Consider the following 27,523-nt stretch of genomic DNA (forward strand, 5'->3'; position numbering starts at 1 on the left):
TTGGCAGAATTATTCTCACTTTATTTCTGGAGACATTTAATCAGATGCAGTAACACTGATTCCAGGCAAGGGCAGGGGGCATGGGTACCCCTGAAGCAACCAGTATCCTGTGGCCCAAGGTGTCCCCCATCCCCAGACCTGGGATCCCCCTCAGTTATAGTTAAATAGAGAGAGGAAGATCGCCCCAGGGGGCTTTGCGGGGAGGGTCTGCCTCCTGCACCCACCCTCTCCACGCAGAGGAGTCTGAGCACAAGCTATTTACAGTATTCACATCCACTGTACCCCACCAAACCAAGGCAAATACTACAGGTGGCCCCTCCCCAAGGGAAGAGGCCAGAGAGGCTGTGAGTGTATGTGTGTGTATGGGGGAGAGGGGATGTCTGCGCGTGCGAGCACACAAATGCACTGAGGGGCAGATCTGGCTCCAGCCAAAAAGACATCAGTCTATAAGGTGCAGATTAAAAACAACAGAGAGGACCCACCCCCAGGGGCCCAAGCCACTTCCAACTTTGCTCTGTCTTTTTCTCCTCCAGACATCCTGGTAGGTGATGCAGAGGAGCCCTTACAGCTGTGCCCGGATCCAAGGCAAATCCTCTTAAAGGACTTCTGGGGAAAAAGGGGAAAGGAAACAGTCAGGGCAAACAGCACTCAAACCCAGATAGCTGGGGGTCTTCAAGGCGGAGCAGGAGAGGGGGCCTGGCAGAGCCAGAAGAGAAGGCAGGGCTAGGGAGTACAGGGAAGGCTGCTGGGAGGAATAGAGCTAGGTCCAGGAATCAGGAGACCTACCTGTGACCTGCGGAGACTGCACCACAGCTTTCTTGAGGAAGGCTTCTGCCTCTGCAAAGGGCAGGAGTGCCTCTGGTGTTCGGCTCAGACTCTTGTCCCCAGAGGGTCCCTTGGGGGAGAAGCCATTCTCCTGGTGTGCTGGGAGAGGCTGCAGGCCATTCACCAGGGACCCTGGCAACTCCTTGCTTGGGAGACTGTGGATGCAGAGGCCAAGGCTCAGCAGCTCACCTCCCGGGAAAGCCCAGGCTACCCCGCAGCTCCAGCTGCAGTCTGCCTCCCTGCTCAGGGACCCTGGGATTGGAAGCTGGTACCTCCACTGAGGCTCCTGTGGGGTGGGCTCCTCTTTCTGCACAGCCTCCTTCTGCAGCCCTGGGGGCCGAGCCTCCACAGCTTTCACAGGTTCTGTCACAGGGAAAGAGGCGCCATCAGCCAAGGGCTGGCAAGAGAGGTGAGGATGGAGGAGGAGGGTGGCAAAGGGAAGGGAGGTGAGGGGAACGGGGGCTTTACCTGGGCTGGAACCGTTGGCGTTGGCCTCCTTGCTGTCCTGCTTCTGCTTTGAAGAGGAAGAGCAGTCAGGCTCAAGGGACAGCCGGTCCCATCCACTTAGGACTGAGTTCTGCCCTCCCCTTGCCCGGGCCGCAGCGGCCTCCCCGACAGCCCCGCTCTCCTTGGCCATAGATGCCTTTCCGCAGCCTCCTTTTCCCACCCCGGCCCCCACACCCAGCACTGCCCTTCGGGGAAATTCTGACCTTGGTTTCAGAAACTTCTGACTTCCGAGTCCTCTTCATGATCTCCTCCAGACGCTGTTTGGAGGCCGCATATCAGTTAGTCTCGAGCTCCGCCCCCAATCCTAAACCTCCCACCAGTCAGCCCCGGCCTTGTGTTCTTAGGGCCTCCCAGTTCATAGCAGCCCTCTCCAGGACAGGGGCTGGAATCTGCCCCAGCGCTTTTCCGTCCCACCCGCTCTAAGCCCAGGCCCCGCCCACCTGGCCGCCCTGCCCAGGCCCGCCCACCAATCCCAGCCCACGTCCGCACCTTTCTGCGCTCTTGCCGCTCCTGCTCCTGCTGCTGGAAGTGCTTTTCCCGCTCCAGACGCTGCCGCTCCGCCTCTTCCCGCGACCGAGCTTCGGCCTCCTCTTTCTGCCAAAGACCCCCATGAGCGTGGGGCACCTGACTCCAGCCTTCCCGGCCCGCGGCGCCCGCGCCCAGCCGCCTCCCACCCGCCCGCCGGGGGCACCTGCTTCTGCAGCCGCTCCTGCTCCTCCTGCTCGGCCTGCGCCTTCTCTCGTGCCTCCTGCTCCTCCCGCCTCCGGGCCTCCGCCTCCCGCTCCGCCCGGGCCTCGGCCTCCCGCGCCAGCTGCTCCTCTCGCATTCGCCTGGGGGACGGAGCAAACGGCTCAGGCTCGGACTCTGCTTCTTCTCCAGCGCCCACCAGGGCCCCCTCAGTCCCCGAGGCGTACTCACTTGTCTCTTTCTGCCTGCAGCCTCCGCTCCTGCTCCTCGCGCTCCCGCTGCTCCCGGGCCTGGCGCCGCTTCTCAGCCAGGAGCCGAGTGGCTTCTTCTCTGTCTGTGGTGCCGGCCATTGGTTTGCTAGGGGTCACCGGGGGAGCAGGGGCTGGGGGTGAGGTCAAGACAGCAGCGTCTGGAGGGGGACCCGGGACCAGGCGTCAGTCAGCACACCCACGCAGGCACCGCCAGCATCCCTTCCTGCCGTCAGCTCCCAGCGGCCTGTGTTGTGGGCCTGGGACTGCTGAGGGCAGGAGTCTCCTCCTTCCATGTCCCACTCCCAGTCCTCAGGCATCTCTGGCGGCCCACATCCCCACGCAGGAGAAGCTGGCTTCTCTCGCTAGGCTCACCCCTCCCCTCTCTTCATGCCTACCTGCAGGGGTCTCCGCGGGGGGCTGCTCCTTCTGGGGCGGGGATGGGGTGGGCGAGGGCGCCGGAGAAGGTGCCGGTGAGGCTGGGGCTGCTGGCTCCTTCTCGTCACTGGCCCTGAACTTGCTCTGGCTCTTGTCCTCGGGCCCTGCGGCGCTGGGGCTCTCCTTTGCCTCCTCCTTCCTCCGAACCCGCCCTTTGGGGGATGCAGTGGTGCCTCGCGGGGACGGTGGCTTTGGAGGCAGAGTGTGGCCTGGCCCTGGGCTGGGGCAGGGGGAGGCAGGCCTGTGCCAGGATGTGGAGGGAGAGGATGGCCGGGCCTTGGATTTGGGGCTAAGAGAAAAGGGAAAAGGGAAGAGTTAGGAGACACACACACCCACATGCTGAGAACTTGTCCCTTCCTCTGGGAGGTGCCCCCTCCTCCAGCCTACATCAGCACCGCTCCCCCTTGCTCTCACAGAAACGCACCATTCCCTTTTAGATTATATACCCCAGTTTGTAATGACATATGTTTCTGTGGGATTGACTATTGTCTGTGCCCCACCAATAGCCTGTAAGTTTAATAAGAGAAAAAAACCACGCCTGGGTTAGCTCAGCAACGTGTCCTCAGCACCATGAGTGCTACCTGGAAGGTCCATTCATTCAGCAGGTTTTGTTGTTTTTAAGACAGAATCTGGCTGTCCCCCAGGCTGGAGTGCAGTGGCATGATCATACCTAGCTCACTGCAGCCTCGACCTCCTGGGCTCAAACAATCCTCCCCTTGGCCTCCCAAAGTGCTGGGATTACAGGCGTGAGGCACTACTCTTGCCTTCAGTAGGCATTCACGGAGTGGTTACCAGGTGCCAGGCACTGTTTTAGATGATGCGGTACTTCAGTAACCAAAATACTTAAAAAAAAGAAAAAGAAAAAGGAAAAAAAGAAAACAATTTAAAAAAATGGAGGCTGGGCGAGGTGGCTCACACTCACACGTGTAATCCCAGCACTTTGGGAGGCCGAGACAGGTGGATCACCTGAGCTCAGGAGTTCGAGATAAGCCTGCACAACGTGGTGAAACCTCCCTCTACCAAAAAACACAAAAAATTAGCTGGGTGTGGTGGCGCGCCTGTAGTCCCAGCCACTTGGAAGGCTGAGATGGGAGGATAGCTTGAGCCCGGGAGGTCGAGGCTGCAGTGAGCCGAGACTGTGCCGCTGCACTCCAGCCTGGGTGACAGAGGGAGACCCTGTCTCAAACAAACAAAAAAACAGAGAGAACTTTGCCCTCAAGGAAATTGCATTCTAGAGGTGGGATGCCCAATAAATATTTGTGAGTGATGAATAAATGACCCGGTGAGGGGCAGGGTCCCTCGCACCGCCCGCGCCCACCTGAGCTCTGAGGCGGCGCTGGCGGAGAGGCGGGTGCGCGGTGAGGCGGGCAGCGACTGGCGCTTCTTGAGGCTGCGCTCCCGGGCTAGTGCACTCTTCTCCTTCTCGTTTTCCCGCTCCTTGTCCTTCTTCTCCTTTTTCTGCACCTGGCAGGGAAGAAGGAACGGAAGAGGAGAGTAGAGGTCAGCAGCGCCTGCGTTCCCCAGTTCCAGGCTGCCTGTCCCACCTGCGCGGCCGCTCGAACCAGTCGAGCCACTCACCGGCGAGGCCTCCGGCCGGCGGCGCACCGGAGCGGGGCTGCCCCCGGCGCTGGGCTTGCGGCGCTCCCCGCGCTCACCGGCGGGGGCGCAGCGGTGCACGCTTCGGGGGGCGCTGCACGGCGTCAGAGGGCTGGCGGAGGCCGAGCGCGGGCACACCGGCACGGCTGCAGAGGGATGAGTGCGGTCGGGTTGCGGCCCGCGCGCCAGGATGGCCCCTGCCCGGCCCCACGTAGGGCCTCTCCCAGGGTCGCAGCCCCTACCCTGGTCCCGGCCGTTGCGGGGCAGTGTGACCGCGCTGCGACTCCGAGCAAGGAAGGAGAGGGTGGGCGTCATCAGACGATCCACGATGCTGCTCTCCCATGCGCTCAGCTGCAGGCTGCGATCTGGGGGTAGAAGGCCAGGCGAAGCCGGTCACTGTGGAGGCCGCAGGAGGCAGGGAGAGGCATGGGGGCAGACCAGGCACCATCCCCATGCCAAGGCCAAGGCTGCTCACCCGGGAGGCCTCTCCCCACAATCACACCGGGGCCACACTTGTCCTCCCTACGATCTGGACTTCCACTGCAGACCCAGGCAACCAGACACTTCCCAGGGCAACATCCTGCATCAGATGAGGGTCCCTGCCTACAACGGTCCCCAGGTGAAAGGGCCCTGAACCGTGCATATAGGAAGGAGCCATCCAGGATTGGAAGAAGACCCAATTGCCCTCTGCCATGTCCCAGTGTAAGGTCTTGCCCCTCCTGCTCTCAGAGGGCTGACCCAGCTGAAGCTGTCCCATGGATTTGGGACAGTGAGGGTCGTTGTGCTCCTGTGACCCAGCTTTTAGCAGTCCTGTGCCAAGGAGAGGCTGCTAGGGTGCCTGCCTGCCCTAGGCCACCCTGCTCTGTCCCCTCAGCTGCTGGGCTATTTTTAAGCCTCAGTCAGGTGGGGTTGGTACAGCAGCTGATTTGGTTGCTAGGCAACAAAGCAACCAAACAAATGCAAGAGAAACTTATAAATAACTTCCACCATGGCTCCTTCACATATGAGCACCAGGGCATGGTGGGAATGCAGGGGCTATGCCACCTTGGTTGCCTCAACTCTGGAACCAGCCAAGCCCATGGCTGGGGCTCTGAAGGCAGAGAGGGCAGGATTGCATGGGCCCTTTAGGGTAGAGCCAGAATGAGGGACCCCTCCACCCCACAGCACTCAGGCCAGTCTGACACATGGGGACAATGCCACCTGGCTAAGGTTGGCCAGGCCAGCTGGCTGTGGTTGCAGAAAAGGCTGCCTGCCTGTCCCCACCCCCAGCCACCACCTCCAACTTGCTCTTGAGGCCCCTGCCAGACTTCCTGCCCTCTGAGGCATTGTGCTTTGTCTCCCTTCTCCTCTCCTACAGGGCAACCTCTGTCCTCAGGGTCCAGACCCATATGCCGGCTCCCCCGAGGGGCACAGAGCCCTGGGTAAGGTAGAGTGGGGATGGGGACCTGGAGTATGTGAGGGCTCCAGGGACCTGGTGTTCTTGCTGAGCTCTGGAGGAAACTTGGTGGGAGCTACAAGGGGCTCTGGAGGGGGAAGGGCTGGGCCTTCTCTTACTTCTACTGGGGGAGTTCCAGAGCGTGGCAGAGGACTTTGAGAGCCGCTTGTTGATTATAGAGTCCACGTGTTTGGGCAGGTTAACTGCCGACACGGAGCACCTGCTCCCACCTGGAGGGGAAAAGACACGGCATTAGGGCCGGGCCAGGCAGGAGCCAGTGGGGGGCACCGAGGCCTTCCATGCAGGATGCTCCAAGGGCAGGGTGGGAGAGGGAGGAGTGGGCAGGCTAGGATGAGGAGCAGGAGGCAGCCTTGGCCCTGGGAGAGGGAGGGTGGCAGGTAGGTGACCAGAGACAACCTGGCTTGGGGGAGCCGACGGAGAAGAAACAAAGGGGGGGAGATGAGTAAAACTAGAGAAACTACAGCTTTCCTGGCCAGACCAAGGAAGCCATTCCTTATGGCTGGGTACTGCAACCTCCCCATAACCCCCCAGCACTGGCACTTGCTGACACTGCCCAGCCAACGCGTTACGGATACAACACCCATGTACTGGGATAAATGCAAAAACGCTCCTAAACAGGACCTACACAGTCACAGTCACTTGCACAAATCCACGTATTCATCCAGAATCACAAAAAGACATGCAGATACAGGCATATAGAGTGGCAGATACTTTGGCATGCACACATGTGTGCAGACATGCACAGGGACAGAGACACAAACACTAACAGATAGTGTGTCAGACCCAGATGCACACAAGCCACAAACACATCGAAGCAACCTCATCATGACATTTGTAGCAGCTCACATTTGTTGATGCTTACCATGTGCCAGGTACTGTGTGGGGCACCACACACATGTGACCTCATTTGATCCTTCAAACATCTATCTACCACCTCAGGGGCAAGTAGTAGCATTATCCCCAGTTTATAGATGAAGAAAGTGAGACTTCAAGAAGTTAAAGGTCGCGCTGCAAGTGCCAGAGCTGGAACCCAAGTCTGTCTTGACTTAGGAGCCCTCACTGAGGTACACAAGGCCACAAACACGCCAAGGCAAACATATATTAAGACACACAATGCACGGGTCCAGGAGCACATACACCGAAGATACACAGCTAGAAATACTGAAACTTGCCATTGCATAAAGACATCCAAGCACAGTGGTACATACATGCCAGCAAAGAATCAGACCAAAATCCATGGTGGCCCTACGTGGAGAAAACTCAGAGACAAAAATCTACCTTCTGAGACAAGGAGTGACAGTTTCTTTAAGATCCAGTGTCTGTAGGGCATTAAAGTCTTTTATGTATCAACAACTAATAATAATTGACAGGCGCAAAGAAGGCTAATCCTAAAATGACAGAGGTTTGAAGAGCAAACCAAATGGAGAGAATCCTTCTCTGATTTGATAGTGGAAGTCCTTGGAAAGGGACAGTTTGGCTTACGGACCATTCTAGAAGACACAAGTCACATAAAGCAAGGCACACCTGCTGCAGGGAGCCACCAGCTCTTTGTAGGGAAGCTGTTCCCTTCCTTTACTTGCCATCCCAGCCTTGCCTACCCACTCCCCAGCCCCTCCAGCCTACTCACTGGTCTTATGTCCTGGAGAGCTGTGGTGCAGGGCTCCTGCCCAGGACCAGCGCTGCTGCCGGATTTCGGCCCATGTCTTCTTCACTGACCGTTGGATGGCTGCTTCATAGCGCTCCTGGGGGAAGGTGGGGAGAAGAGAGATGTGGACTGAAAACATTCACTGAATTTGGGATAGAGGCCCTTATTCCTCCTGTGTCAATGCCTCCCCCACTCCCTTCCCTCCGAGTCTTTTCCTGACTCATTGCAGGTATCCAAGGTTACTAAATCCTTGCTATGATTAAGGACCAAGATCCCTTTCGACTTGTTCTTGGGGAGCTTTTCACTGTTCTTGAGTCATTTCCTGAGTGTATGAGTTGCTTCTCTGATGATTTGGTGGGACTCTCCCTACCTGGGGCTCCCAGGCAAGGCCGTATCTCAGGCACTAAGGGTCCTGACCTTGGGGCTATGTGTTCCCTCTAGCCTGAGGCCCCCCCAGGTAGGGCCAGGTGGCCATTTCCTTCATTTCCTCACCAGCACTCAAGCTAGGGCTTTACCCACATGACAGAGCTAGGCACGCTCACACAGACGCATACCTGCAGATACATACACAGACACATACCTGCAGACACACAAACAGACGCATGGGGCACACGGACGAACACAGGTACTGACAGTAAACAGTTACAGGGGCCTACAGTGGCACATTCAGAAGCAAATGTACCTGCAGTTGCATAGGTCCCCAGATATTCTTTTTTTTTTTTTTTTTTTTTTTTTAAGACGGAGTCTCGCGCTATGTCACCCAGGCTGGAGTGCAGTGGCGCGATCTCGGCTCACTGCAAGCTCCGCCTCCCAGGTTCACGCCATTCTCCTGCCTCAGCCTCCGAGTAGCTGGGACTACAGGCGCCCGCCACCACGCCCGGCTAGTTTTTTGTATTTTTAGTAGAGACGGGGTTTCACCATGTTAGCCAGGATGGTCTCGATCTCCTGACCTCGTGATCCACCCGCCTCGGCCTCCCAAAGTGCTGGGATTACAGGCTTGAGCCACCGCGCCCGGCCGGTCCCCAGATATTCTAACACAGGGACACAACTGTAGATGTGAACACAAATAGGACCACGTAGACACAGATAATGCAGAGCCGTGAACATGGATATGCATACACACTGCACCAGTATGCAGAGAGTGAGCACACGTGTACACGGATTCATGGAGACCCATGCCGCACCTTGTTTTTCTCGAGCTTCTGCCGCTGCCGTTCCTCCAGGGCTGCACGACGTTGCTCGGCTTTAAGACGTTGCTCCTCCAGCCGGCGCCGGCGCTCCTGGAGCTGCTTCTCCCGCAGCGCCTTGGCCTTCTCCTCCTTCTCCAGCCACACTGCCTTCTTGGCCGCTGTGGACAAAGGAGCCCAGTGGCATGTGAAGGGTTCTGCAGCAGGCCTGGGCCAAGGACATTTCCTCCAAGTGGCCAGCCCTGCTACCCACATCCTGGGTGGGTTTTTCTCCTGCCTGCTTAGGTGGAGCTTTCAGTCTGAGACAACCCCCTCAAACTGAGAGGCTTACTGAAGACAGGACTCAGGAGAGGCCTATTTCTCCTCCATTGGCCTTATGGGCTCTCAGGATTGAAGGAGAAATGAATGCTTTAGTGCAAGATCCCCATCTGACTTGGGGGGCTACCAGACAGAGGTCCACATACTGTGATTAAGAGCATGCATGAGATCTGGGGTGACAGGAGGCTTCTGGGTCTGAATCTCAGCTACTGTACTAGCTGTGTGGCTTAAGCAAATGATTTCATCTCTCTGAGCCTCTGTTTCCTCCTCAAAATGGGTTGAGGATTAAATTAGATAATGCGTGTCCTGCTCTTAGCACAGTGCACATAATTAAGTGTTGCAGAAGTGTTGGTATTATTATTATTATTTTTTTGAGACGGAGTTTCGCTCTTGTTGCCCAGGCTGGAGTGCATTGGCGCAATCTCGGCTCACCACAACCTCCGCCTCCCAGGTTCAAGTGATTCTTCTATCTCAGCCTACTGAGTAGCTGGGATTACAGGGATGTGCCACCATGCCCGGCTAATTTTTTATATTTTTAGTAGAGACGGGGTTTCTTCATGCTTGGTTCGCCCGCCTCGGCCTCCCAAAGTGCTGGGATTACAGGCGTGAGCCACTGCACCCAGCCTGTTGGTGTTATTATTAGGATGCTGATCATGATGATGAAGAAGATGATGAGACTTCCTGCGCACTCACCCAGGTACTTGGCCCGCTCTTCTCGCCGCTCCTTTGCCAGCTTGTGTCTCTCTCCTGCCTTCTTCACCTCTGAGCAGAGAGAACAAGAACAGACAGGTCAAAAGGCTGTCCCCAAAGAGGAGTCAGCCTCAGATCCCTCCCTCCGGGCCTCACCCCATCCTTTCCTAATCTCCTCTAGGGCAAACAGGACTCTTTCAGTTGGCATGATCCAGGGCCAGGACCCTGAGCCAAGGGGTTTAGGCCCAGGCCGGGATCATTACACACACCTTGCTTGGTGGGAGGGCTGTCAGAGGCTGGCACTGCTGTTGGAGATGGCTGGCTGCTCCTTCGAGGAGGTCTGGCATCCCGTGGGCCCGTGGCTGGTGGGGTGGGTCCTCTGCTCTTTGCTTCAGAGGAAGGGGACTCTTCCTGCACGGGGGCTGGCCTAGGCCCGACCTGCCCTGAGAGGCTCTCTGGTTCCAGTGGAAGCTGCTTAGAGCTAGTGGCATTCTTCATGGCAGGTGGGGTGTCCGGGGGAGTGTCAGGGACCACGGCTGACATCGGTGGTGGTGGGGGGGAAGGGTCACCTTCTGGAGAAGGTCTTGGCTCTGGGGGGGTCCTGGCGACCACAACTGAAAGACCAACACAAGAGAGGAGAGAGGTCAGATTGCACATCTGTGCCATCAGCTCAATATGTGGCCCTCTCCCTTGTTCAACTGACTTCTTCATTCACGTGTGTTTGAGTTATTTCTATGTGCCAGGCCCTGTTCCAGATACTCATGATATAATAGTGAGAAAATAGCCATGATCCCTGCCTCTGTGGCGCTTACCCTCTAGCAGGGCAGACAGACAAATAGCTAGGCAACTACAGTAGAGAATAAATACTATGTCTGGGGCAGCACAGCAGAGATGGTTAACCTACATGGGGAGGGCTTGCTGAAGAAGTAACAACCAAGTTGAGATCCGAAGGATAAGCTGGAGTCAGCAAAGCGAGGAGGAGAGATCTTGGCAGAGAAGAGTATATGCGAAGGGGCAGAATGGAGCAGGGTGTGTTGGAAAAGCTAAGAACAAGCTTGCAGCACTTATTGAGACACCAAACGCACCGATTTGTTTCCATGTCTGCCTCCCTCTCCTTTCTGCTTTATCTCTGGGTGACTGTGCCCAACCCAAGGTCTGTTCACAGAGGGTGCCAGTGCTGGGCACATGGGACTGACCAAGAGGAAGGACGTAAGTATGGGCTGTAGTGGGATGCTTTGTTGTGAAGATTCCCACTGGCAACAAGCTACCCCAAATTTGTGCTTTTAACATATGACTATTGTAGGAACCCTGTAAAAGACATCGAAGTGAAGGAAGGGAGCCACACAATTTGACATATACACATGTGGGGCCATTGAGAGACAGGCCTGAGAGTCAGTCAGATGAGGATGGGAAGGGAGGGCTTGCTTCCCCAGCAGACAACCATGGACAAGCCAGCCAACCTCTCTCAGCCTCAGGTTTTTTTGTTTTGTTTTGTTTCCCCCCAAGTCCGCTTGCTGCTAGGGAATTTTTAAGGGTCTAGTTAGTTCCTTTAAGTCCCTTTTTCTTAATTTTTATTTATTTTTATTGCTGGAGTGCAGTGGTACGATCTCGGCTCACTGCAAGCTCCGCCTCCCAGGTTCACGCCATTCTCCTGCCTCAGCCTCCCGAGTAACTGGGACTACAGGCTCCCGCCACAATGCCCAGCTAATTTTTTGTATTTTTAGTAGAGATGGGGTTTCACCGTGTTAGCCAGGATGGTCTCGATCTCCTGACTTCGTGATCCGCCCGCCTCAGGCTCCCAAAGTGCTGGGATTACAGGCGTGAGTCACTGTGCCTGGCCAATTTTTACTTTTTAAGAGATAGGGTCTTGCGGCCGGGCTTGGTGGCTCAAGCCTGTAATCCCAGCACTTTGGGAGGCCGAGACGGGCGGATCACGAGGTCAGGAGATCGAGACCATCCTGGCTAACACGGTGAAACCCCGTCTCTACTAAAAATACAAAAGACTAGCCGGGCGAGGTGGCGGGCGCCTGTAGTCCCAGCTACTCGGGAGACTGAGGCAGGAGAATGGCGTAAACCTGGGAGGCGGAGCTTGCAGTGAGTTGAGATCCGGCCACTGTACTCCAACCTGGGCGGCAGAGCAAGACTCCGTCTCAAAAAAAAAAAAAAAAAGAAAGAGATAGGGTCTTGCTATGTTGCCCAGGCTGGATTCAAACTCCTGAGTTCAAGACATCCTTTTGCCTCAGTCTCCCAAGTAGCTGGGATTACAGGTACCTACCACTATGCCTGGCTCAGCCTCAGTTTTGATATCTGTAAAACAGGGATAATAAGCCAAGCTAGTAGGGAATGTCAGCAAAGTGCCTGGCACTATCCACATGCCAGCAAACAGCACTCCCTGTTGGTCTGATGAAGCCTCCTGGTCTCCCAAACAGAAGTTTCTGAATATTGAGTCCTGGTGCCATCTGCTGCTACCATCCAGGCACTGAGGAGATCAATGGGAACACAGCTACCAACTTGGGCTTAGGAAGCAGGGCCAGCATCTGTGGGAAGCTTCATCTAAGGAAACGTTTTTCATTCTTTTCTTTTTTTTTTTCGAGATGGAGTCTCACTCTGTCGCCCAGGCTAGAGTGCAGTGGCGCAATCTTGGCTCACTGCAAGCTCCACCTCCTGGGTTCATGCCATTTTCCTGCCTCAGCCTCCCGAGTAGGTGGGACTACAGGCGCCCGCCACCACGCCTGGCTAATTTTTTGTATTTTTAGTAGAGATAGCATTTCACCTGGTTGGCCAGGATGGTCTTGATCTCCTGGCCTCATGATCCACCCGACTCAGCCTCCCAAAGTTCTGGGATTACAGGCGTGAGCCACCGCGCCCGGCTTTTTTTTTTTTTCAAGACAGAACCCCGCTCTGTTGCTCAGGCTGGAGTGCAGTGGCATGATCTTGGCTCACTGCAACCTCTGCCTTCCAAGTTCAAGTGATTATCCTGCCTCAGCCTCCCGAGTAGCTGGGATTACAAGTGCCTGCCACCACGCCCAGCTAATTTTTGTATTTTTAGTGGAGATGGGGCTTCACCATGTTGGCCAGGCTGGTCTCGAACCCCCGACCTCAGGTGATCTGCCCGCCTCGACCTCCCAAAGTGCTGGGATTACAGGCGTGAGCCACCGTGGCCAGCCTCATAATTTTTATACGCATTAGTTCTTTTTTTTTTGAGTCAAATTCTCACTCTGTTGCCCAGGTTGGAGTGCAATGGTGTGATCTCGGCCCACTGCAACTTCTGCCTCCCAGGCTCAAGTAATTCTTGTGCCTCAGCCTCCTGAGTAGCTGGGATTACAGGCATGAACCACCATACCTGGCCAATTTTTGTATTTTTAGTAGAGATGGGTTTGTGCCATGTTGGCCAGGCTGGTCTCGAACTCCTGGCCTCAAATGATCTGCCCACCTCAGCCTCCCAAAGTGCTGGGATTACAGGTGTGAGTCACTGCGCCTGGCCTTATATGTTATTAGTTGTTTTTTTTTTTTTTTTGAGACGGAGTCTCGCTTTGTCACCCAGGCTGGAGTGCAGTGGCACCATCTCGGCTCACTGCAAGCTCCGCCTCCTGGGTTCACGCCATTCTCCTGCCTCAGCCTCCGAGTAGCTGGGACTACAGGCACGCACCACCATGCCCGGCTACTTTTTTGGATTTTTAGTAGAGACGGGGTTTCACCGTGTTAGCCAGGATGGTCTCAATCTCCTGACCTCGTGATCCACCCGCCTCGGCCTCCCAAAGTGCTGGGATTACAGGCGTGAGCCACCGCGCCTGGCTTACGTTATTAGTTTTAATCCTCACTGACAGTATGAGGGAATAGGTGTTATGCAATAAATTATCTGAGGCTCACACTGTTTTTCCCTCATTCCTTCCCACCCAGCTTTCTGGGCTCCAGGCAAGAGCCCCAGCTGAGGCCCTGTCTCCCCCATTACCCCTCCAACTCCACCAACTCTGAGGCACCATGACAAGATACCCATCTCTTCCCATACCAGCAGGAGACGGCTGCCTGGTCACTGCTAATCTATTTCCCAGCCAGCTGCAAACTCCTTTACCAATTCCAATAGTCAACAAAACCAGTTACTCACTCTAGTGAGTGCTTACTATTCACTAACAGTGATGCATCCTGTGTCCTCACAACTCTGAGAGGCAGAGACTTTTAATCCCCATTATACAAGTGAGGCAACCAAGGCCCAACCTGCTAATTGATCCGCACAGAGTCATACAACTAGTATGTGGCAGAGTTGGCATTTTTTTTTTTTTTTAGATGGAGTCTCACTCTGTTGCCAGGTTGAAGTGCAGTGGCGCGCTCTCAGCTCACTACAACCTCCGCCTCCCAGGTTCAAGCGATTCTCTTGCCTCAGCCTCCAGAGTAGCTGGGACAACAGGCATGCACCACCACACCCAGCTAATTTTTGTATTTTTAGTAGAGATGGGGTTTCACCATGTTGGCCAGTCTGGTCTCCCTCTCTTGACCTCGTGATCCGCCCATCTCAGCCTCACAAAGTGCTGGGATTGCAGGCGTGAGCCACCGCGCCCGGCCCAGAATTGGGATTTGAACTCAGGACTGTTTGAAGCCAAAGCCTGGGTGAGTAAGTATGAAGCTTGAAGGTTGAGGGTGAGGCCTGTTTATTGCATTCTCCAGTCACCTGTGCGTGCTGCAGGTGTTGCAAGGAAAACTGGTAGGCAGGTGTTTGTCTACACCTAGGCAAATCACACCCACCAGGCAAGACAGTCAGTGAGTCCCCAGCTAGGTCCTGACTCGCCATGTGAAGGGAGGCTGGGAGGAGGTAGAGGAGTGAGGTTTGGAAGAACCTGCACCCAGCCATCAGATGCAGTGGAGCAGAAAGGTCATAGGCTTCAGAGTCGGACAGGCCTGACTGAGGACCTTGTCTCCAGGTGAACCTTGGGCAAGCCCTGAGCCTGTGTAACCACAGTTCTCTCATGGAGTTGTTGGTACACATAGGGAGTTGGTACAGATGGGTATATCATTGGTGGCACCTGGCAGGGGCTTGGTAAGCAGCACCTGCCCTGAAGAATATATCCACGTCTCCCCATCTCTGCCAGGAGGAAATGCTTCGGCCAGGCCTTACCCCCACTGCTGTGCAACACTGCACTTCTCAAGGACCTCCAGCTGCTAAATCCAACAGGCAGTTTTCCAGCCCTCATCTTCCTTGGCCACTATGCAGCTGCATCTGCCACCGTTGATTTCTGACTGCTCCTTGAAACACTGTCTTTGCCTGGCTTTGAAGACAGCACATTCTCTTCGTTTTCCTTCTACCTTGCTGACTGTCACTTCTTAGTCATCTGTGCTGATCCTGCCTGAACTTCCCAACCTCTCAGCACTGGAGTGCCCTAGGGCTGAGTGGAGGACCTCATTTCTTTTCTGTCGACACACACTCCCTTGGTGACCTCATCCAGACTAACAGATTTAAATACCATCACTGCTGACGACAACCAAATTTGTGTCTCTAGCCCAGGCCTCTCCCTTGAGGTCTAGTTTCACTCCTGCAACTCCCTGCTTGATACCCCTGGGTGTCTCACAGATGCCCCCAATTTAACACATCCCAAACGGAGCTCCTGCTCTTCCCCCAAAAGCCTACTTCTCCCCATTTCCCCCATCTCAGTTAATGGCAACTACATCACACCCTGTGTGTCATCTCTCAGGAAATCCTTCTGCCTTTATCTTCAAAACAGATCTCAAATCTAATCACTTCTCACTGTCTCCACTTCTATCACTTGTGTCAGAGCTACTACCAGCTCTGATAAAAGATTCCCTGCTCCAGTCTTTGTTTCCCCTGGGTCTTTTCTCAACACAGTAGCCAGAGTGATTCTGTTTAAAAATAAGTCAGATTAGCCGGGCGCGGTGGCTCATGCCTGTAATCCCCGCACTTTGGGAGGCTGAGGCAGGCGGATCATGAGGTCAGGAGATAGAGACCATCCTGGCCAACACGGTGAAACCCCAACTCTACTAAATATACAAAAAATTAGCCGGGCGTGGTGGCGGGCGCCTGTAGTCCCAGCTACTTGGGAGGCTGAGGCAGGAGAACTGCTTGAACCCAAGAGGTGGAGCTTGCGGTGAGCAGAGATCGTGCCACTGCACTCCAGCCTGGGCGACACAGCAAGACTTTGTGTCAAAAAAAAAAAAAAAAAAAAAAAAGATCACATTACTCCTCTGACAAAATCCTGCAAAGACTCCTGGTCTGAGCGGAAGAAAAAGCCAAAGTCATCACATTAGCCTATCAAGGACTCCCCAGGATCCTGACCTCTTTTTTTTTTATTTTTGAGACGGAGTCTCGCTCTGTCGCCCAGGCTGGAGTGCAGTGGCCAGATCTCAGCTCACTGCAAGCTCCGCCTCCCGGATTTACACCATTCTCCTGCCTCAGCCTCCCAAGTAGCTGGGACTACAGGCGCCTGCCACCTCGCCCGGCTAGTTTTTTATATTTTTTAGTAGAGATGGGGTTTCACTGTGTTAGCCAGGATGGTCTCGATCTCCTGACCTCGTGATCCGCCCGTCTCGGCCTCCCAAAGTGCTGGGATTACAGGCTTGAGCCACCGCGCCCAGCAGATCCTGACCTCTTTGACCTTCTCTCCTTTTCTCCCCCTGCTCAAGTTTTCAGTCACTGTCCCTTAAGGGTGTTGGGGAGGTTTCCGCCTCAGGGCTTTGCACTGAGGAAACAGTATTTCCTCAGTGGCTGTTTCTCTGCCTTGAATTATCTGCCCCCAGATTCTGCGTGCCTCATTCCCTCCCCTCCTTCAGGTCTTTACTTTGATGTCACTTTTGAATGGAGTATTCCCTTAGCCCCTATTTAAAACTACAAACTGGGCTGGGTGTGGTGGCTCATGTCTGTAATCCCAGCACCTCAGGAGGCCAAGACAGGTGGATCACCTGAGGTCAGGAGTTCGAAACCAGCCTGGTAAACATGGCAAAACCCTATCTCTACTAAAAAATACAAAAATTAGCTGGATGTGGTAGCATGTACCTGTAATCCTAGCTACTTGGGAGGCTGACGCTGGTGAATCACTTGAACCCAAGAGGCGGAGGTTGCAGTGAGCCGAGATCCTGCCACTACACTCCAGCCTGAGCGACAAAGTGAGACTCTGTCTCAAAAAAAAAAAAAAAGCTACGAACTGCAGGCCTGGTGTGGTGGCTTATGCCTGTAATCCCAACACTTTGGGAGACCGAGACAGGAGGATCCCTTAAGGCCAGGAGTTTGACATCAGCCTGGACAACACAGTGAGATTCCATCTCTAAAAAAATGTTTTTAATTACCCAGGCGTCATGACGTGTTGAAATAGAGATTGAGGTTACAGTGAACTATGATCATGGTGCTGTACTCCAGCCTGGGTGACAAAGCAAAACCCTGTCTCTAAAAAAAAAGAAAAAAGAAAAATTTTAAATAAAATTAAATAAAGGTCAGGCAAGGTGGCTCACACCTGTAATCCCAGCAATTTGGGAGGCCAAGGTGAGAGGATCACTTAAGGCCAGGAGCTTGAGAACAGCCTAGGCAACACAGCGAGACCCTATCTCAACGAAAAAGTAAAAAACAGCTGGGCATGGTGGTGCACACCTGTAGTCTCAGCTACTCGGGAGGCTAAGGCAGGAGGATACCTTGAGCCCAGGAGTTTGAGGCTACAGTAAGCGATGATTGTACCACTGTACTCCAGCTTGGGCAACAGAGTAAGATGCTGTCTCAGAAAAAGAAAAAAAAATAAAACTACAAACTGCAGTTGAAGTCTCCCTCCCAGCTCCAACTGTAGATTTTTCTTTCCAAGGCTTCTTTTTCTCCATAGGCATTAACACCATTTTGTTTTGTTTTTTGTTTTTTGAGACGGAGTCTCGCTCTGTCACCCGGGCTGGAGTGCAGTGGCCGGATCTCAGCTCACTGCAAGCTCCGCCTCCTGGGTTTATGCCATTCTCCTGCCTCAGCCTCCCAAGTAGCTGGGACTACAGGCGCCCGCCACCTCGCCCGGCTAGTTTTTTTGTATTTTTTAGTAGAGACGGGGTTTCACCATGTTAGCCAGGATGGTCTCGATCTCCTGACCTTGTGATCCGCCTGTCTTGGCCTCCCAAAGTGCTGGGATTACAGGCTTGAGCCACCGCGCCCGGCCGGCATTAACACCATTTTAACAGTCTCCCACTGCTACAATATAATCTCTATGAGGGCACAAATTTTTGCCTATTTTGTTAGCTGGTCTATCTCTAGGGCCAAAAGAGCCTGGCATATAGGTGCTCCATAACCATCTGCTGAAGGAAGAAATGAATGAACTCCACCCAGGCTGATACCGTCACCACCATCATCGCTCTCACCTGGATGACTACAAAGTCCTCTCACTGCTCGCCTGTACCCATTCCCACTGTCTGCTCCACTGAGCAGCCACAGCAAATACAAATCTGATCATGGTACTCTTTGCCACTTGAAACTTGCCAGTGGCTTCCTCTTCTTGAACTCACCCTACTAGTCCAGTATAGTCTGAAGTCCCTGACTCCCTCCCTTTACTTCTTGGATCTCCTACCCTGCTCCCTGCTTGCTCTCTGAACTCCATCCACACTGACCTTCCTTTAATGCTGATGACCATCCACACTCCCTCCTGCCACAGGGCCTTTGCACATACTCTCCCTATTTTCTTAGCTAACTCCTATTTGCCCTTCATATGTTAGTTCAGTCATCACTTACTCATGGAAGCTTTCCTTGGCTTCTCTGATTAGGATAAATTCCCTTGTTTTATATAGCCATGGCCTCATGTACCTCTGCAACACTGTCACTGTTATGATTTTAAACTTCCTTGCATGGTTTTTTCCTTATTGTCAGCCTCCTCCTAGAAGGTGAGGGAGACCCACAAGAGCTGGCCATCTCTACTTTGCTCACTGCCTCATCGCCAGCAGCTACCACAGTGCCAAGTACATGGAGACAGTCATAAAATAGTTGAATAAACAGTACAGCACAAATAAAGTGCTATACTATGAGGCTGCCCTAGCCTAAAGCAAGTGCATATAGAAGATTTTTACTCTAATAAAGAGTAGATCCAGGCTGGGTGCAGTGGCTCATGCCTGTAATCCCAGCACTTTGGGAGGCCAAGGCGAGCAGATTGTTTGAGCCCAGGAGTTCAGAGGCAGTCTGGGCAAATGGCAAAACCCCATGTCTGCTAAAAATACAAAAATTAGCTGGGCGTGGTTGTGCACACGTGTGGTCCCAGCTACTTGGGAGGCTGAGAGAAGGATCCCTTGAACCCAGAGGTGGAGGCCGCAGTGATCTGAGATTGCACCACTGCACTCCAGCCTGGGTGACAGAATCAGACCCTGTCTCAAAAAAAAAAAAAAAAAAAAAAAAAAGTATAGATCTATGTGGCAACTTATTGCAAAAAGATAAACATTTGAAGAGAAGCAAAACAACTCCATCTCAATAGTGTTTGGACAGCTTCCTGGACTAAGCCACACAGGTAGAAGTTAATAAAAATAATAATGAGTGTTTACTCCAGCAGCTCAACAAGAAAAACCTCTCAAGAGGCAAACAAGAAGTTTGGAACTCCTCTTGTGACCTGGCACACTGTTGACCCTGAATACAAATATTTTCTTCACAATTATGCCAACCCTGATGAAATGTCATTGGGACAGTGTTATGTGGAGCAAATCACATTAAGCCAATTAACTCCTTGGTTAGTTATCTATACAGTACGGTTAATCTATATATGATCATTCTCGTTTTTAACCATCAAATATGATCCTTCGGCTACTTAATTTTATCTTATTTTTGGTCTATGCCAGATTGTGAGGTTTTGCCACTGTCGGTTTTATTTTGCTACACTAATATCTACCAGAAGTATTTGTTAAGAACGAGATAAGAGACAAATAATTTGTATTTATTTCTTGGAGCAAAGAGCATTAGTGGGGCAAAGGTGCAGTAGTGGGTTGCACTGTAGGGTCAAAAAGTCCTGTCTTCCTAAGAGCCCCAAGAAGGGCTGTGCCTGGGGTCTGCAGAAAGATCAGGGCCAGGCCGAGCGCGGTGGCTCAAGCCTGTAATCCCAGCACTTTGGGAGGCCGAGACGGGCGGATCACGAGGTCAGGAGATCGAGACCATCCTGGCTGACACGGTGAAACCCTGTCTCTACTAAAAAATACAAAAAACTAGCCGGGCGAGGTGGCGGGCGCCTGTAGTCCCAGCTACTCGGGAGGCTGAGGCAGGAGAATGGCGTGAACCCGGGAGGCGGAGCTTGCAGTGAGCTGAGATCCGGCCACTGCACTCCAGCCTGGGTGGCAGAGCGAGACTCCGTCTCAAAAAAAAAAAAAAAAAAAAAAAAAAAAAAGAAAGAAAGATCAGGGCCAAGTCCCTCAGAGAGACTCTCACATGTCTCAGAATACTAACACCCCATCTCCATCCTCTGGGAGCTGGCAGTCCTTTCCTTTTGTCTCTCCCTCCTCCCACCCCAACAACTCTTGCTGGGCCAAATATTCCTCTCACAACACTGATAACTCAGTCTAGCTATTCTGTTTGCCTGCCACCCCCTGCCCCATCAGTGTGAGAGCTTATCAAGAGAAGAAACTCAGTCTTAGTCCTTTTTGCAGCCCCAGAGTCTTATACAGGACCTGTCTGGCACAGAGTGGGAGTTCTGTGTCTGTTTAATGAATGTCCGATGGGTGGGTGGGTGGCTGGGCATGTAGATGTGTGCGTGGGGGTACTGTAGAAAGCTACCTAGCTAGTGTGTATTTAGACCCTCAAGCTGCTCCAAAGTTTAGTCTCTCTAAACACTAAATGTCATGTTCATCTCAGAGCCTGCATGTCCCCAGCCAGTTTCCAGGCCCAAACTAATTTACTGAAGCTCTAACATGAACCAAGCACTTTCTCTTATCTCATGTGATTCTGATGACAATCCTAAAAGGATAGTTCTATGATGGCCCCCATTTCACAGGTGAGATAACTCACTTAGACAGATTAAGTGGATTGTGCATGTCAGTGTCAGAGGTAGGATTTGAATCCAGAGTTGTCTGATGACAAAACCCTCAAAACCCTTATGTCATGCTATTTCTGGTGGGCGGGTCACATCACCCCGCCCTGAAGCTCCTGCGTGTTCTCTGAAGAAGGAAGTGATTCCGTGGTTCCCCCAGGGAGACTTCCCCTACAAAAGTCAAGGGTGCAGGTGGGGCAAGCAGGCACTGAGCTCAGAGCACAGGAATGTAGGGAAGGCAGGCTCCTGCCCAGGCTGGCTCCCAGGAGGCTGGAAGTGAGGTGGGGGAGAGCAGCCCACCTCCAAGGGCAGCGCAAGGGAGTGCCTGGGTGAGGGCTGGTTGTGGGGTGGGGGGTGCACAGACAGCACCTCAGGCAGGAAGCATGGGAGAGGCATGAGGCCGAGAGAAGACAGAACAGAGATCAGCACCTCTAGCAAGAGCCCTCCTGGCCCTCACACAGATTCCTAGGTGACAACACTAGAGCAGGTGAAGACAGAGAGGCAGGCAGAGGGCAGAGACACACGGGGAGACAGACATGCGCACACAACAGAGACAGACACCAGACAATGTAAACAGGGTCTGTACAATGGCAAGAGACAAGACACATTCTTCTCTCTCTCTCTCTCTCACACACACACACTCTCTCACACACACACTCACACACACATACATACACACACACATGCAGAGGAAACAGACTTACTGGGATTCAAAACTCTACACAGGTCAGGCCGGGTGCGGTGGCTCATGCCTGTAATCCCAGCACTTTGGGAGGCTGAGGTGGACGGATCACGAGGTCAGGAGATCAAGACCATCCTGGCTAACACGGTGAAACCCCGTCTCTACTAAAAAATACAAAAAATTAGCCGGGTGTGGTGGTGGGCGCCTGTAGTCCCAGCTACTCGGGAGGCTGAGGCAGGAGAATGGCGTGAACCCGGGAGGCGGAGCTTGCAGTAAGCGGAGATCACGCCACTGCACCCCAGCCTGGGCGACAGAGCGAGACTCCATCTCAAAAACAAGAAAAACCAAAAAACCAAAAAACCAAACAACAACAACAAACAAAAAACTCTACACATATCTGAGACACACAGACATACCCACACAAGTACAGGGCCAGGTACCTCCTCTAAGGCACAGACAAAGCCTCAGAGACACATACAGCACACAGAGACACAGAGTCCCCGGAATATGTATACCACATCTCCAGGTCACTTCTGCTCCTTCTGAGCAAATTATTTCCCTGGGCCCAGAGAAAGTCCAATTAACAAGAGTAACAGCTAATGCTTTTGTCAGGCACAGCTAAATACGTTAAACTCATTAGTTCATTTAATCTTTGCCACAATCCTATGAGGTAGATATTATTACCCCATTTTACAAACGAGGAAACAGACTCAGAGATTAAGACACTTGCTTAAGCTCCACAGCTAGTGAGTAGCAAAGCTGGGGTTTGCACCCGATCAGCGTGACTGTCTTTACTCTGCCTGCATCCCAGTGGGGACAGCCTCCTGGGTTTCCTCTCCTGGAGAGATCTGGGCGGGGAGAATAGGAGGTCGGTAGAAAGGACAACTCTGGGGAATGCCGAATTGTGGGACCGGGAAAGGAGGTACCCTTAGGGGCAGCATTATCCCTGGCCTGGACAGAGCTAAGCCGGTTCCGAGAGGGAGTGCCCTGGCGGGGGGCAGCCTGCTCCAGCAGTTGGGCAGTGGGGCACTGGGACCAGGCCACCGGCTTCTGGGGGTGATAAAGCCGGGAACCCAACTGAGACTACAGATCTGAAGGAGCTCTCTGGCCCGGCTGGCGGCCATTGTTCCCAGCCTCCAATCAGGAGCACCCACTTCCTGTTATTTTAGGCGGCAGGAAATGACCCCATCCCGCAGCCTGGGCCCCACCACATCCCTCCCTCAGCCCCAGCAGGACTGCCGAGGCGCTGAAGACAGAGGCCCAACCTCAGGCCAAGGCCTGGAGATGCCCCTCAGCTGGACTATTACCACTACCTGGGTCCAGGGCCTTCCTTCTGGTTCAACTGCTTAGGCTTCAACCTAGCAGGCTTCCCAGAGGACCCAGGGCTCTGCTGGGGCTACCTCTGCCTGCCAGAGAAAAGATTATGGGGTCCCCAAGATCAAGATGCCCACACAGGCCAGTCATGGGAGGGAAGCAGGCCAGACCTTGTCACTGGCTGGCTTAGCCATAATTCAGCTTAGAGGTTTGGGGCACAGACTTCAGAGTCAGACGGATTTGAGTTCAAATCCTGCCTCTGCCAGTTGCTAGCTGTGTGAATTTAGGCAAGTGACTTCAGGCAAGTGACTTCATCTTCCTGAGTCTCATCTGTAAAATGGGGATAATGCTAGTCCCTACTCATGGGACTGTGGTGAGGAACAAATGAGACAATGCCCGTGACATGCTGAGCATTGTGCCTGGCACAGAGAAGGCCCTTAATGAGTAGGAGATAATAAGTCAGAGATAATTAATGGGAAATAACTTGGTTCACCGGGGAGTCTCTAGCTGGCTCACATCATCTCTTACAACTGCTGAGGAGCGCTAGTAAGGGCAGCAATACCATGTTCCCTAGGCCCTACCAGGCTCTCTGCTCCCCTCAGGGCAGAGCTGCAGCTGAGAAGTGGTGGAGGAAACACTGAAGGCTGTGCCCCTGGGTGCCAGGCAGAGCTACCACCAGCCAACAAAGCTGCATTATCTGGGCCTGGCTAGTTGGCTCCCTTACTAGCCCCAAGGCCCAGCAGGGACCTAAGGACGTGGGTCCTAGCTGCCTGTGGCCTAACTTCCAGCCTGGGTCAGACGTGAGACCTGACCTGATGGCCCTCAAGTATGGCCATTCTAGTCTGGACTCGGCTTTCAGTCCCTTCCCTCAGCCCTTGCCCACTAGCCTGTTGGGAAAGGGGACCTGCGTTGGCCTAGTGTCCCTTCTACCTCATTTGCATACGCATGACTGCACATTAGGGGCCCATTAGAGGCCTCATTATTGGGCCCACCAGCCCAAGAAGGGACTAGGAAGCTGTCATTGGGAGGTGCCAGCCAGCTGGCTGCTGGATGTATGGCCAAAGCCCCCTGTGCCAGTCTTACCAATGTCTATTTGTCCTTTCAGATCCACCTCAAATGCTGCCTCCTCCGTGAAGCCTTCCATAAGCACAGCCCACTGCACACTATCACCGTTATACCTGGTTCCCTGCAGTGAACACATCTGCCTCCCTGGCCAGGTTAAGACCTCCCCAAGGGTCAAAACTCCATCTGATTCACTTCTCTGCCATCCACATAGACTGCACTGAGCTGGCATACGGTGGAGCATCAGCATGGGTGTGCTAGATAGCCGACTGCACCTGTTTCTTGGGTCTTCTCTCCTATTCCCAGTGTCCCACTTCAGGTATGGGGCCCCTCTGATCCCTGGATACACCCTAGCTCATGTCTGCCTAGAACTCCCCTCTCCCCTGCCTTCTTGTCCTATACTTACCTCCTATAATTCTAATCAGTCACATCTCAGGCTTCTGACGGAATTAAAAATAACAACAAAAAACAAATAGCTAGGCCAGGCATGGTGGCTCATGCCTGTAATCCCCACACTTTGGGAGGTCAAGGCGGGAAGATCACGAGGTCAGGAGTTAGAGACCAGCCTGGCCAACATGGCGAAACCCCATCTCTAGTAAAAATACAAAAATTAGCCGGGCGCGGAGGCAGGCGCCTGTAATCCCAGCTACTCGGGAGGCTGAGGCAGGAGAATCGCTTGAACCCGGGAGGCTGAGGTTGCAAAGAGCCGAGATCGTGCCACTGCACTCCAGCCTGGGTGACAAGAGCAAGACTCTGTCTCAAAATAAATAAATCAATAAATAACAAATAGCTAGCACTTACTGAGCACTAACTATGTGCCAGGACCTAGCCTAAGTTTTTCTGTGTTCATCTAATTTAATGATGCCAATGTCTCTATGAGATAATTTCTAGCATTATTCTCATTTTACAGATGGGCAGACTTAAGACTTAGGTTAAGCAACTTACTGAGATCACACAGAGGTAAGTTACAAAGTGGAGACTTAAACTGTTTGATTCCAGAATCTACGCTCTTAAACAAATTGACTCCCAATTCCTGCTCCCACCCTCCTCTATATTTCATACCTCCCTGCTGGCACCGGTTGCCGGAGCATAACCACAATAATGGTAATAACACTTTATTGCAGGTGTCTGGTGTCTGCGTGCCAGATTCCTTGAGTTACATCATCTCTAACCCTCACATTAACCCCACAAGATTGACAATACTGCCCCTATTTTCCAGGGGCAGAAACCGTGGCTCCAGGAGGTAAGTCACTTGCTCCAATCCAGTAGCCGGTACATGGCTAACTGGGATTTCCATCCAGGTTTTCTGACCTGAAAGTGGGCCCCACACTTGTCCTCTACCCCATGCCACCCTCTGTTACTGCTCAGTGTCCAAGTGTAAAAAGGAACTCAAAGGGAGCAGGGATCGTGTCACATGCTCTCGGAGTGTCAGGCCCATGCCTCAGACTATCACAGGGCACATGCTGTGAGCACATTTACTCCCACAAAGCCCCATAGAGGACTCCTGTCACCTTTGACTATTCTGTGTGGGGAACCGCCACTATCCTGATCCAGGTTCTCATGTGACTCCATCTAGATCCCTGTGTATAGAAGAGTCCTCCCAATGCAGGAAGCCTATATGCAGTCCCCCCACCGGCCCCTGACCCAGCCCTCCCCCTCAACCCAGCCTCCCCACTGCCCCGGGAGAGCCAAGCATCTCACCCATGCTCTCATATTCAGTCTAGGCATCCTACCCAAGTATCCTAATTATAAAGTAGCCACAGCTCAGGCTCTCTGTATCCCAGTCACCACCCCCATTCAGGCCCCCAACTATACACCAACTATATACCAGAGGCCCTCAGGTGCAGAGGGCCAGTAAGCTGAGGTTGGATTCAGGCTGGGCCTCCCTGGGTGTCCCCTCTCAGGCTCAGCCAAACCGGGACAGACCCAGCCACCCTTGTTTCCAGCCCAGCCTACAAGCCTCCTGAAACCCACCAGTCTGATGGTAGCCTCCCCTCCGCATTCTCCCAGATTCCATACCCAGACAGTCCCCTAGAAGCATCCTTGCTGGCATGGGGAGGAGCCCATCCACAGCCCATCAGCCCTACCTTATCCTGGGCTTTCTCCGCACCCACACACTGTTTCATCCTGGGCCCACACCCCAAGGGACAGGGAGGTGACAGGATTAGGCTCAGGACTCCATGGGGGTGTGGGGATGGAGCCACCTCCCCCCTGAGTCAATGGGAACAGAACTTGGGTCCTCAGTAATCATGTTCTTCCCTCCCCTTCCAGGAAGAAAGAGAAATCGCCTCCTTCCAAAACCAAGCCCAACCAGAAACCTGTCCCCACCCCCTCATCAGCTGCTCCCAGATCCGAATGGGATTTGCAGAAGTCCTGAGCACTGGTGGTTGGTGGGGTGAGCGGTGCGGGGGGAGCTTTGGTGGTCTGAGGTGTGGGCAGAAAGAGAAAAAGAGTAAGCGGGGAGGTCTCAAAGCCTCAGGTTGGGGAATGATGTGGCAGGTCCAGGGAGTGCCGGCTTGGAGCCTTTACCTCATTCTCTAGTGAGAGATTCCGGCCCAGAGAGGCTGGGAAGGAGGGCAGGCAGGAGAAGCAGATTTACTTCTGTCCCCCTCCTCCCCGAATCGGGCTGGGTGGGCTCCAGAGTGGGCCTGGCTGCAGGGGAGGCGGCCCACTCCCCAGCTCCCGCCCTCGCCCCAAACAATGCCGCCTCCCCCTCCCCCTCGCCTTTATCCGGCGGGTTACTTGGCAGCCGCGGCTAGAGACCTCCCTCTCCCCTCCCCTCCCTGCTTTCCCTTCCCCGCCGGCCCGCAGCAGCAACAGGCCCTTTGCGCGGCAGCTGGACGGATGGGGTGGGGGCGAGGTCTGGGCCAGGGTGTGAGAGTACGGGCACTAAGGCCGAGGCGTCGGTATGCAGGGCCCAGGCCTGAGAATCTGGACCCCCGACACACTCAGGCTGGGGTCACATGTGCCACGGGGGATGGGGAAGGGGACGGAAGCCCTAGCTCGGTAGAAGAGGATCTTCAGGGCCCGGGGTGGATCGGGAAGGGATGTGGGGGCGGGGAAGCTGAGATGGCACTAAGCTGGGGCAGAAGGGTCACCCCAGCAACTCCCGCGCGGGGTCCCCGCGGTTCCCGACGCCCGATGCGTCCGGCACCCGGGGTGGGGGCGGGGGCAGCTGTCAGAGGATGCATCGGGAGCCGCCGCCGCCGCAGCCTTTATTTTTAAACTACCAAGTGGTCAGAGGGCGCGGCGGCAGAGGGGTCCCCGCCCAGCCGGCCGGCCTCATCCTCGGCCGCCCCGCAGCCCCTCCATCTACCCCCATCTCGCCTCCGCGTGGCTCCCGGCATACCTGGGGGTGCGCCCGCCCCCAGCTCCGCACGCGGGCCGCTCTCCATGGCTGCGGCGTCACTGGGGGTCTCGGGGTCTCAGCGGCGGCGGCGGCGGCGGCCAGCGGCCAGGACAGGGGTCCCGCGGCGCATCACGCCCGGCCCGGCAAGCAACAACTCGGAGGCGGGGGCGCTCCGGGGAAGGTCGAGGCAGGTGGCCCGCGAGGCTCGGAGGTGCCGGTTGCCCAGGGTCTCTCGGCTGCGGCCGCGATCCCGTTCCCTGCCCGGCGCCGGCCCAGTCCCGGCCTCGGTCCAACCCTATTGTACCGCCGGGGCTGGGCCTGGCCTCTCGCTGGCGCGTACCAAGTTCGACGCGGGGGAGTCCGCCCCAGCAGCGCCCCGGGACCCAGCCCCGCGCGCCCGCGCCGTCCGCGCCGCCCCCGCCCCGGAGCCCCGCGCCCGCAGCCTTCCGGCGCCTCTTCCACGGCCACGGCCGAGCGGGCGCCACGGCTCCAGGAGTTCGCCGCGCCAGATGCCTCCCCCTGCGTCCGCGCCTTGGTACGCGCCGCAGCGCCAGAGGA

General features: G+C 54.4%; 1 protein-coding gene across 6 annotated transcripts; it reads right to left on the bottom strand.

Moving 5' to 3' along the window:
* Nucleotides 1-27,260, bottom strand: LOC105494715 (MAP7 domain containing 1). 6 transcript variants are annotated; one of them, XM_011763436.3, is made up of 18 exons: nucleotides 26,966-27,260; nucleotides 9,867-10,211; nucleotides 9,601-9,669; nucleotides 8,587-8,750; nucleotides 7,385-7,499; nucleotides 5,856-5,966; nucleotides 4,544-4,666; nucleotides 4,284-4,447; nucleotides 4,024-4,169; nucleotides 2,666-2,994; nucleotides 2,251-2,428; nucleotides 2,024-2,162; nucleotides 1,822-1,926; nucleotides 1,536-1,589; nucleotides 1,294-1,336; nucleotides 1,098-1,188; nucleotides 787-980; nucleotides 1-606 (listed from the first exon to the last, which is right to left on the bottom strand). In XM_011763436.3, exons 1-18 carry the CDS (start codon nucleotides 27,009-27,011, stop codon nucleotides 596-598), a joined length of 2,427 nt encoding a protein of 808 aa, XP_011761738.2. In that variant the 5' UTR covers nucleotides 27,012-27,260; the 3' UTR covers nucleotides 1-595. The 6 variants fall into 6 exon arrangements, with proteins under 6 accessions (XP_011761738.2, XP_070952176.1, XP_070952178.1 ...); XM_071096075.1 differs by having other exon boundaries at nucleotides 1,294-1,339; nucleotides 2,251-2,401; nucleotides 26,966-27,226; XM_071096077.1 differs by having other exon boundaries at nucleotides 2,251-2,401; nucleotides 26,966-27,223.
* Between the last annotated feature and the right edge of the window lie 263 nt (nucleotides 27,261-27,523).

Source organism: Macaca nemestrina, chromosome 1, assembly GCF_043159975.1.
Source record: "Macaca nemestrina isolate mMacNem1 chromosome 1, mMacNem.hap1, whole genome shotgun sequence".
Lineage (NCBI taxonomy): Eukaryota > Metazoa > Chordata > Mammalia > Primates > Cercopithecidae > Macaca > Macaca nemestrina.